The 13179-nt window shown below is 35.6% G+C and overlaps 1 protein-coding gene across 1 annotated transcript; it reads left to right on the forward strand.

Annotated features, from left to right (window-relative positions):
- Nucleotides 1-283: 283 nt before the first annotated feature.
- KRT222 (keratin 222) lies at nt 284-7385 on the forward strand. Its single transcript, XM_039873557.1, has 6 exons — nt 284-448; nt 3493-3621; nt 4440-4660; nt 6210-6283; nt 6461-6596; nt 7027-7385. The coding sequence occupies exons 1-6, from the start codon at nt 353-355 to the stop codon at nt 7253-7255; spliced, it is 885 nt and encodes a 294-aa protein (XP_039729491.1). The 5' UTR covers nt 284-352; the 3' UTR covers nt 7256-7385.
- Nucleotides 7386-13179: the final 5794 nt, after the last annotated feature.

Genomic DNA, 13179 nt, shown 5'->3' on the forward strand with positions numbered 1-13179 from the left:
TTATGTTATTCCCCATTTCCTTTCCACAAGATAAATTACCTATTTTTCCCTAAAAAGTGTTAAATGTTACAGAGACCCAATTCAGGAATACTGAGGATGTTTTCATTTTTCTGTTCCTTTATGGAGAGTCTCACACTTCTACTATACTACAAACAACAGGAGAAAAAAGTTTACCAAATATTTGCATAATTGATTAGAAACACGGGAATTTTTGTGGCTTCTGAAAAAGGAACTCTGCGTCTTTAAGGCTCCACGGGGCTCTCGGCTCAGAAGCAGACAGAGCAGCTCTGCAGCAGCGACGACTCATCCTATCGATAAGGTTCAGTTAGCCAAGGTGGAGGATGGGAAAAGAATGGAGCTGTCCCAGCTACTCAATGAGATCAGGGCAAACTATGAAAAGCTCCTCACCAGAAATCAGATAGAGACCGTGCTCTCAACAAGGATCCAGGTAATGATTTCATACAGACAGGCACCTTCCAGGATAAGGAGATAATCCATGTCTACCCAATTCCTGTCCCGGCCTCTCTGAGGTACAGTATTTCCTTTTCAATGCAGCATATAAGGGGGAAGGAATTTAGGTTTTACTGCAATGTGACGGGGAATATAGGGGAAAATGCTGTGATTATACCGTTAAATGACCATGAAATAAATGTTGGTTGATGCATTCAATTTTTATATAAATTATGAGGTTACTATCACTAATAAAACATGGGGGTCAACATACAATAAAATGGTGCACTCTAACCTCTTTTAGACATCCAAGGAGGAAGCATTTCAAATACCCTTCAAAAATATTATGGAGTTATTTATAGAGATGATTTAAATAACGTCTTTAAAATGACAAGCCTTAGAGTAAGATTTATTAGCTTGAACACTTTGTAAAAAAAACTAAGTAAAATATTTCTAAACCTTTTTAATGAGTTCAGTTTTATACCAGATCGTTATAAATAGAAACCGTCTGAGTATGTGAATGTGGCATTCAGAACAATTCAAATATAAATTGGGACACTCAAAATTCCCAAATTGATAGACTCTCCATTTACATTATAGATTTTTGTTGTTGTGCTATAAGATGACAAATGTTTATTTCCAATACTAGGCATTCAATATTTAAGTATTTTTAAAAAGAAAGTCAAGTTAAATAAAGGTTAGCTCCTGATTTCAAAGACTTACTTTGTTTTAAAGTGATAATCATCTTTAGCAATTAATTAAAGTCAAATCTTTAAACAAATGTACAAATATTTTAGAAATGAAGATTCAGCAATTCAGGGATTTTTTTTTTATTTTATTTTTCTTCAGTTCACCTACCACATGAGTTCAAGTTCTAGTCCAAGCACCCAAATATAGCAAAGAGTTTACCTAAGAATATCACCAAAAGGGGAAAATGTTGCTTAGATATCATAGAGCTTTATTCCATTAGCAATTCATGTTTAGTAACATTATACATTTCACCTCTCCATAACATTTTTAGTCTTCATAAAGAATGATCAGTTTCCTAGATTAAGCAAAGTCACTTGATTTAAGTGTTGGAATAGTTCACTCACCTTTTAAAAAGAGAGAGGGTAAAATTAATAGATGACCATTTCTGAAAATTATAACCAAAATAAACATTTTATTTTTGCAATAGGAAAAATACAAGTTATTTAGTTACAAGTCACAATGCCGAAATGCATAAAGTGAAAAAGCAAGACTACAGCAAATTTCGTTTAGAGCCTTTTAACATAAATCTACTTTAGAGGATTATTTTCAAATAATTCAGAAACTCAGCTAGAATAAATTCAAAAAAGCCTGATTAATTATTACAAAATAAGGGAACATAAACTCTTCTAGTCACTTATTACTATATAACAAACCAACCCAAAACTTAATGGATTAAAACAACCATTGTATTCTCTCACGGCTCTGAGTTAAAAGCGGGTGATTCTTCTGCTGCACATGACATTGGCTGGGACTTCAATCACCTTGGGACACAACTGGTCTGGGACATCCAAGGTGGTTCATTCATGTGTCTGGAACCTTGACAGGGGATTTCTGAAAGGCCAGCTCAGCTAAGATAACTGGGCCTGTTTCCCTCTTCCCATGTAGCTTCGCGGTCTCCCTCCACCTGGCTTCTCAACAGAATACCCAGACTTCTCACATGTTGGCCCAGGGCTCCCAAAAACACAGAAGTCTTAAGTCTTAGACTAGGACTGACACTTCTGCCACATTCCACTGGCTAAAGGAAGACATGTGTGGGTCAGCCTAGATTCAGCGTGAGAAGGCCTCACACAAGGACATGAATTTTGGGAAGCGTGGTTCACGGGAGGCCATCTTCAGACTCTGGCTACCACGCAAACCTAGCTGCCAGTTCCACACTCGAAATCCAAAACACCAGTAAATACCAGCATTTTTAGGCTCTCCTATTTCCTAAATTCTCAACATTCTCCTTTGTAGTTCCTCTGATATGTGTTGCTGCTTGCTCTTGCTAACTTAACACTACGAATAAGTAATACAACAAACCAAAGAAACATAAATTTTGTTCTCTAATACCTTGTCCTAAACTTTATTCAGACTTCATTTACTCCAGTTTCCTTTTTAAAAAATCTGTTGTACCATCGTATTAATTTTTTTTAATTTTAAAATGCATTTTTATAAGAACATAAAAAATGATTCGAAGTAACATTTTGATTGCTTCAAAATGTTGCAAGCAATTTCATACACCGCTCTTGAGGCCGAATGTTAAGAATTCTGTCAAAAGATACTTTCATTTAATTTTGACATCAACATAAGAACATCTAAAGCTGACTATAAAATAATCCACTAGTTATTTAATATGAGGACATTTAGAAAACAATCTTTAAAGAAGTATTTTTACTACCACACTTGATACCCCAAATTAACATGCCTTCTAAAAAGATCATATTAAAAAAGGTAAACCAACAACAGGTTCTCTTAATATAGAAGTCTATTTTAGAATCTCTAATGCCTATGATAATTTAATTCTCTAAATTATTCATAACATACTTTCCAGCAGTATTACTTCCTGTCTATATAACCAGTCCAATAATTGATTAATTTAGGATGTATAGCTGTTATCTGCTTTTATAAAGCAGCCTACAAGAAAATATGGGGGCAATAGTTAATTTTCAATCCTTCTTCCTTATTAATGTCATAAATAATGGAAAGTTAAGAATCAGAAGTCTCAACCTTAGGTCCTGGAAACTTATTTTTCATTAGAATAGGTGTTTTTCCGCATTTCATAAACAGTCATAGGAGGAAGGAATTTTTGAGGTTTATTTTACCTCTGAGAAAACTAAGGCTAAGAGTGCAATTGACTTGCTCACATATTTAATTAGTTAGTGACTAAGCACTAGAACATACATTTGTAATCTAACAACTTAAAGAAAAAAGTGATTCGATTCCTATGTTATTTTTCTGTAATAGCTTTTAAATGTTTCATTTTCAAGAGTGCTCTTTCGTTTTTTGTCATTGTCATTGTTGGCTTTCTTCTAGCTAGAAGAAGATATAAGCAAAAAAATGGATAAAGATGAAGAGGCTTTAAAGGCAGCGCAAGCAGAACTCAAGGAAGCCCGACGCCAGTGGCACCACCTGCAAGTGGAAATTGAATCTCTCCATGCCGTGGTGAGAATGCTCTCAAAAGCAACTGGCCTGTTGAGTCCCCAGATGTTACCTGATTAAGAAAGGAAAAGGAATAACCTCCTTACCTTACAGTGAGAAACTGGCTGTAATCGAAAAGTCACAACCACAGAATTCTATCCTTGGTCTTAGTTCAACTACCCGCCTCCCTCCTTCATGACAATGGCTGTTATCAATTCACTCAAGGTTTAATTCCCACCAGGTTCCTTCATGACAATGGCTGTTATCAATTCACTCAAGGCTTAATTCCCACCTGGTGATTATCAATTCACTCAAGGTTTAATTCCCACCTTGAGTGAATTTCATTTCTATTTCACCTATAGAAATGAAATGATCCTTGCTTAGGATTCTCTAATTGTTGGAGTGGGGGACTAGAGTCTTCGTCATTAATCAAAGTCACAACAGTGGGAGTCTCTTATCCATACCACTGAGATAGAGATAATAGAAAAATATTTAAACACTTTCCTAAAATCTCTTATAAGTAGTCTGCTTTGGCTTTGTTAATCAATATTCTATATTTTCGATATTTAAAGAATTAAATAAACCAGAGTAACTTAATCACACTGCAGATTTTTTTTTTGACCATAAGAATTATCACAGGATTCCTTTGAAATAGTAAGATCTCTAGCTATTAATACATAATTTTTAAACGAGTCATACATAAAGCCATAACTCTTGCATAAGTGATGTACAATTATTGCAACCTTTTTAAGAAAGGACACAATAGAATGAAGACATTGCAAATCATATTTCAGAAACACATTTGTCTCACTGATTTACTGATGAAGATTTATATAAAACAGGAGAGGGGCCTTGAAAACTCCCTACAGGCCAGTGAGCAACATTACCAGATGCAGCTCCAAGACCTGGAGGCCGTGATCGAAGGATTAGAGAAGGAGCTACAGGAAGTAAGGCGTGGCATCGAAAGGCAGCTTCAAGAGCATGAGATGCTTCTCAACACGAAGATGAGGCTAGAACAAGAAATAGCAACTTACCGCCGCCTCCTAGAAAAGGAAGAGATCAGGTACCTAATCCCATATAGTTAATAACAAGTGGCCAGAAATGCAAAGCCACTTATGTCATTGTTGATGTAATCAGAGAAATTAAATCTAAAAAAACTATTTGCCATGAAGTGCTCACTCAGTTCCTACAATAAAATAGAATTGGTACGCACTGTAAAGAGTATGAGCAAGTACTACTTCCCAAAACTACAAACAAAATAGCCAAGGTTTGGGACATTAGTTACAGCAAAGAGCACATCGAGCTTAGAACAAAATATAAACAATTCCTAATAGGTACAAAAGTGACCTTTCCTAACTTTCTCACTTTCCTTGCTATGCATCGCTTTCAGAATTAGTCATTGCCTTTTATGGACCACCCTCAAAGAAAGCTTGGAATACTTACACATTACTACCACATCCCCACCCCAAAGGCCCACTCCCACCATACATCAAACACCAAAATAATAATAAAATAATAATAATAATAATAATAATACAACCAAGGAAAGCAATGGTGTTTGGAGCACATGATTTAGAAGACTTCCAGATGTCCTGATAACAAAAGATATCAAAGAGAAATTCTTGTTAATTCAAACAATTTCATATTCTGCAATCACTTATAAGGTCATATGGCTTTGAGCACAGCACAACCTCAATTTTCTATGTTTCCATAAAAAGAAACTTTTATTCTTGCTTGCTTCAAAATTCTGAGTCCTCTGTAAAAGTAGTTGGAACTGCTTTAACCTGTAGTAGTCTTGACATTTATTAAATCTTTGAAAATCATAAACTGAATTAAAAATATACCACTTACTGAGTGATGCCAGGCAAGTTAGTAAATGCCTCTGTGCCTCAGTGTTTGCATCTATGAAATGGGAATAATATTATCTACCTCAGAGGATTTCTGTGAGGATTATGTTTATAAAGTGCTTAAAACAGAGTTATGTAAATATACATATATAATTTATTTATTAGTAAATAAAATAAATGGGTTGTGAATTTTAAGTTTTGATCCTTCAAGATATTGGTAACTTGGTCTTAAATAGTCCTATAATACAATTTAAAATGCTTTTATTATGCTATATTTAAGATATACAAGAAAGTATCAAGAAAAATATAATAAGCACCCATGTATGCACTTCCCTAAGCTCAGATAGTGAAACATTTAAAATGTTGCTGAAATCCGTTCACACCCTCCCTTCCCACACCTAAACCATATCCCCCCTAATTTCATCCTCCTCCCTCAATCTACCTGGCTCCCAAATTTGATGCTTATTAGTCTCATACGTTCCCTTATACTAGTATGTATGTATCCCCAAACAATGAAATTGTTTCACATATTATTTTAACCTTTATAAAATTAGCTACAACTTACAGGTTTATTTTTGATGATATACATGGGAGATTCACCCATAAAAATACAGTATATTCTCGGTTCATTTATTTTCACTGCTAAGTAATATTTCCATTGTATGAATATTCTATTTATCCATTCTCTTATTGGAGAGGATTTGTTTCAATTATCTGCTAAATCATTGTTGCTCCTATAATAAATGTAATTCTTTCCGATTTCAGATATTATGGTTGTGTCCAAGGTGGGAAAAAAGAACAAAAACCTACAAGTAGAGTTGGTTTTGTTTTACCCTCAGGTGAGTTTCTGATATAAGTAAACTAACTTGAAAAGTGAAGCGCCATTTATAAGGGATTATAAATAAATTAAATACTCTAACATAGCAAAAATAAGCAATATTTGAATAAACTTTCACATGTAAATGGACTGAATGGTACTTCAACATTTTAATATTTCATAAATAAAATTTTCACAGCCATTATAAATGAAATATCTTTTTCAACGAAAGTCCCACAAAAGTGTGAGGACGAGAAAGTGGAAACAGTGACCAAACAGGCAATATTAAATGGAAATATCGTGAAGGAGAGCACTGAAGCTCATGGCACTATCCAGTAAGTAAAACAATTTTGACTAAGAAATAAAAATAAACATACGTAAAGAAATTAACCTCTGTTGAGTAATCTCAGTAATCTTTGTTTGAATGTTCCCAAAGATCATTTTAATATGCTGTAATTTTTAATCTAACATGAATATATATAAACAAAAACTCAGGTGGAGTACTCAATCCTCGATTCACCATTTTTCTAAAAATATAATCAAAATGTGAAACTTCCATAGAATTCCTTAGAAATTACAGTGATTCGCTTTTTAAAGTACATAAATTATAAATTCCATAATGAAAATTGTACATTATAATTTAAAATGTAAATGTAAACTATAAATTATATAAACTTCTCGATTTCATTTTCACATGGAATACATATTACATATTTTTTTAATGCATCCATTCTTCATATAGAAAAGTTTATTTTATCATTTCAGGACAGAGAAAGTGGACGAAGTTATTAAAGAATGGGAAGGTTCCTTCTTTAAAGATAATCCTCGATTAAGGAAAAAATCTGTTTCTCTTCGATTTGATCTTCATTTAGCAGCCACTGATGAAGGGTGTTTACAGACTAAACAGGATAATCTACCAGATATAGAAGTCAGGCTTATCATGAGGAGATCATGCAGTATCCCCTCTATCAAACCTCCATCAGAAGGTAATTAATCCAAAGACAATATTTGACTTAATTCGAAAATGACATTAGGATGGACCAAGGTGGGCCATGCTGACCCCCTTCTGTCCCGAAATGTAAGTTATTAAGTACATATGTTGTGATCAATGTTTGATTCTCTTCGGGGAAAGAAATGGTAAGGGACAAAATTTCTCTGAATCTGATTATGGATATATTTTTTTGGAGGAGGGAAGCTTAAAAATAAAATAAAAAATTCAGTACAGTTTCTATTTTATTTATTCCCCAAATAGTCTTCTTTTTCCCTTGAGATTTTATCAGAGACTGTAAGCATTAGCTGGCTTAGTTAAGTCTTTGAAATTTCACTCAATGGCTGAATACTCTAGGGAAAAGAGAACAGTTTATTTAAATATGATTGTATTAAGAATCGCACTGAATTATTCATCGCTATTCCATGACTGATTATATCTAAAATATTTTTCTGATTAAAAAAGAAAGCAATTATAAACAAACTTTTAAAGAGATCTCACTATCCATTTAACTAAAAATTTTCCTTTTGAGACGATAATCGCACACTTAGAAAAATAACGGAGTGACTTTCCATGAGCAGTTCTGAGCAAATTGTAGAATACAGCCCAGTGCTAATTTGATGAATAAATAAAATTAATCTTCATCTGAAAGTGTTTTGTAGTCATGTGATTTCCAGAAAAGATATTTTATTCAAAGAACTTTAAAGGTCATGTCCTCTCCCTCAAAAATGAGGCAAGCTGCACAAACAAAATGTGAAGAGCTGGTTACTAGAGTTACTGGGACAGTTATCCAACTTCTCACCAACTCAACTTTTCCATTCATAAAGTTAAATGTGACTAATTGGAGTGTTTGATGTGAGCATTAGGTACCTGCAATCATTTAAGTGAATTAAGATAACAGTATTGTTATCTAAGTTAAGAGTATTTGCAGGATTTATGTTTTTAAATTGTTCAAACTGTAAAAAATATGGATAGAAAATATATTTGTGAATATGTCAAGTATTGTTGCAAAGTTTTTAAACAATCTGATTTGTTTAATACAGGTATATTTATTTTACAACCTTAAATAATAAATACCTGTTTTAAAACATTAGAAATTTATAGGCTATTAGTTATTTTCTAAACAGAAAAAAAATGTTGAGTACTACTCATCATACTTTTTTCCCAGCTAAAGTATCATCCAAGGGCTATAGCTATATCAGCATTTTAGTACAACTTTTGCGGTCGCAATCTCTCTCCCTCTCTCCATCTCTCTCTCTCTCTCTCTCATCTTGTTTCAACCAAAAAGTATATTTTAACCAGAAGAAAATTATGTTAAATAATCTTTAATATAATACAGGGATATAAAATTAAATTTTTGCGTAAGATTACTTTGGATTTCTTTTAGCTTGGCTTAGTCTATTTAGTGAAAGGTATGGTTTTGTTGTCAAGGATACAACAGCATGTTAAGTGCTTATTCTTGCATAAGTATCTGACCTAAAATACATCCTATACATAAGTGTTTTCATTCAATATTAGTTAAATGCTACTAACTCTATTAAAGCTTTGACAAATGCAATCATATAAGCTATAGTACTAAAATAAAGTTACTGTACTAAGCAACAGTAATCATAAAATGCAATATATATAGTGTAACCAATATGCAGTGTTAAAACCAGTACTGGGCATCATGAATGTAACTGCTTGTTATAGTAATTCCACTATGCAGCTATTGTATGTAACATGTACATTTTGAAATACAGTACTTGAATTTGTAACACTTTTATTTGCTTTGGGGCATTTTAAATTGGAATATGAATTTACCAAAGTAAATAATACCACTACAATAAAAAAATCATAACATGAACTCTAAAGTTGCATTGTATTTGAGTTTGAGACATTGTGTTGAGTTAAATTGTTCCAATACCGTTAGCTCACTTGGGGAATGAAGAAAACTGTAACCACGGTGAAGAGAGAATATTTTTTATACTTTAACAAAAGAAAAATTGGATGGTATATTCTAATAAATAGAATATTCTATAAAATAAATCGAAATAATCCCACAATCCTGGGGAAAGTATAACAGAAATTAATATTCTCCCATCTCTCTGGAATAGTTAAAAAGCATGTTTCTGTAACAAAAATAAAGAGTAATTCCAATTACTAACAACTATAGGATCTCAGGCCTGGTGCTGTCACTAATTACCCATGAAACCAGGAAGGAATCATTTAAATTCCCTAGGCCTCAATATTCACACTTGAAAACAAAGAGAAATGTGGTGCTTGGTAATAATTTCTACCCTGCCTACCTCAAAGAGTTGTTCAAAATAATATACATGTGAAAATATTTGGCAAAACACACTCAAATATACAGTATTATTTCGATGAAAATTGTTATTGAGAGAGAAGAATTTGTGAGAACAATTATAGCTGACAATGACTACGTAATAGTTTGAAACACAACAGGTAATGAAAATTTTTTAATTCATTCGCTGCCAGAAGTTAGTCTTTTCCAGTGAGTTACCCAACTGATAGTTTTTAAAGTACAAAAATTGTTCTCTAGAGTCAAAAAATGCTTAAATTAATTTGAAAGTTTCAAATAGAAATGAATTATGGTACATGGGCCAAAATTAAGCTAGTTATATAATATGTATAGACACCTTACTCAAATTATCAACACATGAAATCAAAAGAAAGTCTGTACACTGAATTTGGTACTGTGTTTACAAGTTATGGCCAGCATATACACACAGATGGCCAACATTCATGGACATGCTACAAATAAACATTTTGAATAAGGTCTATGTGCAAATCAGTATAAGCCTTTTCCAGTTTCCCTTACATACTTAGACCCTAGACCAGGGTAGGCAAACTTTGGACTGTATCATCCCTATAACAACTATACTATTCTGCTCTTGCAGATGAAAGCAGCTATAAATAATATGTAAATAAATGGGTATAGCTATGTTCTAATAAAACTCCCAAATAGGAGGCAGCCCAAACCTGGCCTGCAGCTGCAGCTTGCCCACACCTGCCCTAGACCCTCAAATAAGACCTGTGGGTGATAGAGCATACTCCAATACTGCAAGACCATCCTGTTTTCTAATGCTTTCATTCTTTTCTTCACCATGTGTCAAAGAACCACGTCCCGAATCCTCAAGGTATTTTCAAGACAATGAAGAATGTTGTAAAAGCAAACCATACTTTGTCCAATTCTGCAAAACACTGTGAATGAGTCTGTCCTGGAAATCTGCTGGCCTTCAATATTTCACAACTATATTTCTAGTAATAGAAACTGAATACCGTAATTTCTTCTGCTTTCACAGAAACAGCTGAGAAAATTAGCCTATTTCACCATTTATGCCTATAACCAGGCTTTCATAAGCTATTTTGCTCAGGCTTAGTCAAATTTTGAGTCCTATTTTGAGGGAGAAAAAATCTATTTAAAAGAGCTTCATTGGAACATACGATAGACAAACTGCATGACTCAGTCATGCAAAATCTTTCTCAAATCACAGGCCTCTTTGAAAATCTGTTAAACTACTAACCCTCTGGGGAGGGGAGAAGCACATAAAAATTGTGTACAATGTTAAAGGTTCATAGATTTCCTAAGGCTTATTAATAGACTATGAGGTGTCCAAGGACTTTAAGTTTTTTCCTTGTTCTTTCCCATTTTTTCCTTTTTCTTCTTCCTTCTCAGTCATGGTTCTGTTTCTACTCCTAATTCTTCCCATAGCCTCTTCCCATAGCACTATGGAAAGAAATCAGAGACCTGGGCTTGAATCCCAGCTTAATCACGTACTAGTTTTGGCATCCCTGTTTTGGGGGATAAAGAACCTCAAGAAAGTATGAGTAGTGTCAGAGAAGAAAGCAGGCAAAGTTCCTGAGTCTTACTGCCAGAAAGAAAACTAAACTACTTGGGCCTAAGACTATCTCTGGGGTTTACTGCTAGGCCTCTGTGAGGGCTCCCAACCACCTTTATAGTTACAACAGTTTAAACAGTCATATTAAAGATGCAGCCCATATTTGCCAGGATTAATCATGATTCTAAAAGTCTGTCCTGTGGTCCCCATAAATATCCCTATACATGCAAGATCATATGTCCTGAGTTTGCTTTAGGCGGGGGAAACTCAGTGTAAATAGTCTATCTTGTTGGATTATTTCACTCTTCAGTTTTAATTTCTTCAGGTCTAAGGAAGAGATTTTGTTTTCTATTATACTTTACCTATATTCTTCCTTTCTTAAATTTGCAAATCTTCAGGAGTGGAGAAAGAATCAAACGGAGAAAATGAAATAACCATTTATTCATTTCACAAATATTGAGCACCTGAATGACACTGTTCCAGAAGTCAAAAGTCCCCACCCTCAAGAAGCTTTCATTCTGATAGGAAGAAAAAGACCACAAAATAAATACATAACAAATGTAGAATGTTAGGTGGTGATAAGTGCCTCAGAAAATAACGAAGCACAGATCATGAAGAGATTAAGGAATGAACTGCAATTTTAAATAGGTCAGGAAAGACCTACTGAGAAGGTGATATTTGAGGAAGGACCACGAGTTGAGAAAGTGTATCAATGTCTCTGCTCCACGCTGATCCCTCCTTTCTTTTTCCACCATTTGTGTGCTACCCTTTTCCCGCTGCCGTGTGCTTTGTTCCCAACACCCGACACGTCCAGCTCTTCTTCAGAGGACTGCCTAGAGATGACACAACAGAGCATGAGCCCTAGCAGGGCACCTGCCCAGTCCCTCCACCATAACCCCAAAGGCAGGAAGAAATTAGCTGCAGTTGCTGGATGAGGCCAAAGAAAGAAGGTACGGGGATCTCTGCTGAGGCCTTCCTGTACCTTATATTAATCCTTTACGTGTCTCTGATGCTTTTATATTTTAAAAAGCAATTTCATGTACAGTATCTTAAGCACCACTCAGACCGCCTGCTGTCCTTTGATGACCTCTTGTAGTTTTCCCTTCGATATGCTCTTCAGTTTCACTATTTCTATTTATGCGTATAAAAATATTGGAGGTGGAAGACTTGGACAGAGTGTCACTTGTCCCAGGCTTTATAGACTTCTAGAGGTGTCCTAGTCACTGCTGACACACCCCCAAGGGTGGCTAAGGGCAACCCAAGAATTCAATATGTCACTCTAAACGTCAACACTGTTTTCAAGTAATTACAGCTCAGGGAGCCCATCTATTCCTTCTTCCCGCATAGTGGCCCACAACATCCGCCAGCTGTTATATATCCAAGTAAAGGGCTACTAAGTGGTAGGCCAACATACTCCTGATTCAGTGCAAAAAGCCCTGGCCTAGACCAGAAAGCCGCCTCAATACACATTTATTGAGCATCTGACAATGGGTCAAGCCATTCGTAGGCACTAGCGATCTAAAGATGACCAATGCAGATTACTGAACCTTTGCTTTCAGTCATCTGCATGCATTACAGATGACAAACGCACTCTGATGCAATGGATCGGGCATAAACTACAATAAAGAACCACGTTAGTTGAGAGGAAGGGTTATGGGGGTGGGAGGGCATCACAAAGAGACATTAAGCGGGATCTAGAAGGCCGGATGAGTTTAAGATGAAAGCGGGGGAGAGCCGTTCCCGCCAGAGGGAACCGAATGAGCCATGACAGCGCAGGGCAGAGACCAGCGGCCCCTCGGTTGCGGCAAGGGCAGCCACCTCGGGCAAGCGGACGGACATCTCTGGGCCTCGGCTCAGAAACCTGCACCAGACTCGCGCTTGCAAAAACTGCACAGCCCGTGAGGCTTTTCGCCGAGGCTAATGCCCGGCAGTGCAGGTCGGCAGGGGGCGGAAACTCCGGGAACCGAGCGCTCGGCGCCTCCATCCTCGGCTTGCTAAAATACACCCTCTCGCTCATGGCAGAAGAGGAAAGGAAAAGATCGGAAAATAAAAACAGCCGCGGGGGCAGGCGCGGCCGAGCGGCCACAG

This window comes from Pteropus medius, unplaced genomic scaffold (genome assembly GCF_902729225.1).
Source record: "Pteropus medius unplaced genomic scaffold, Ma_sr-lr_union100, whole genome shotgun sequence".
In the NCBI taxonomy this organism is placed as follows: Eukaryota; Metazoa; Chordata; class Mammalia; order Chiroptera; family Pteropodidae; genus Pteropus; species Pteropus medius.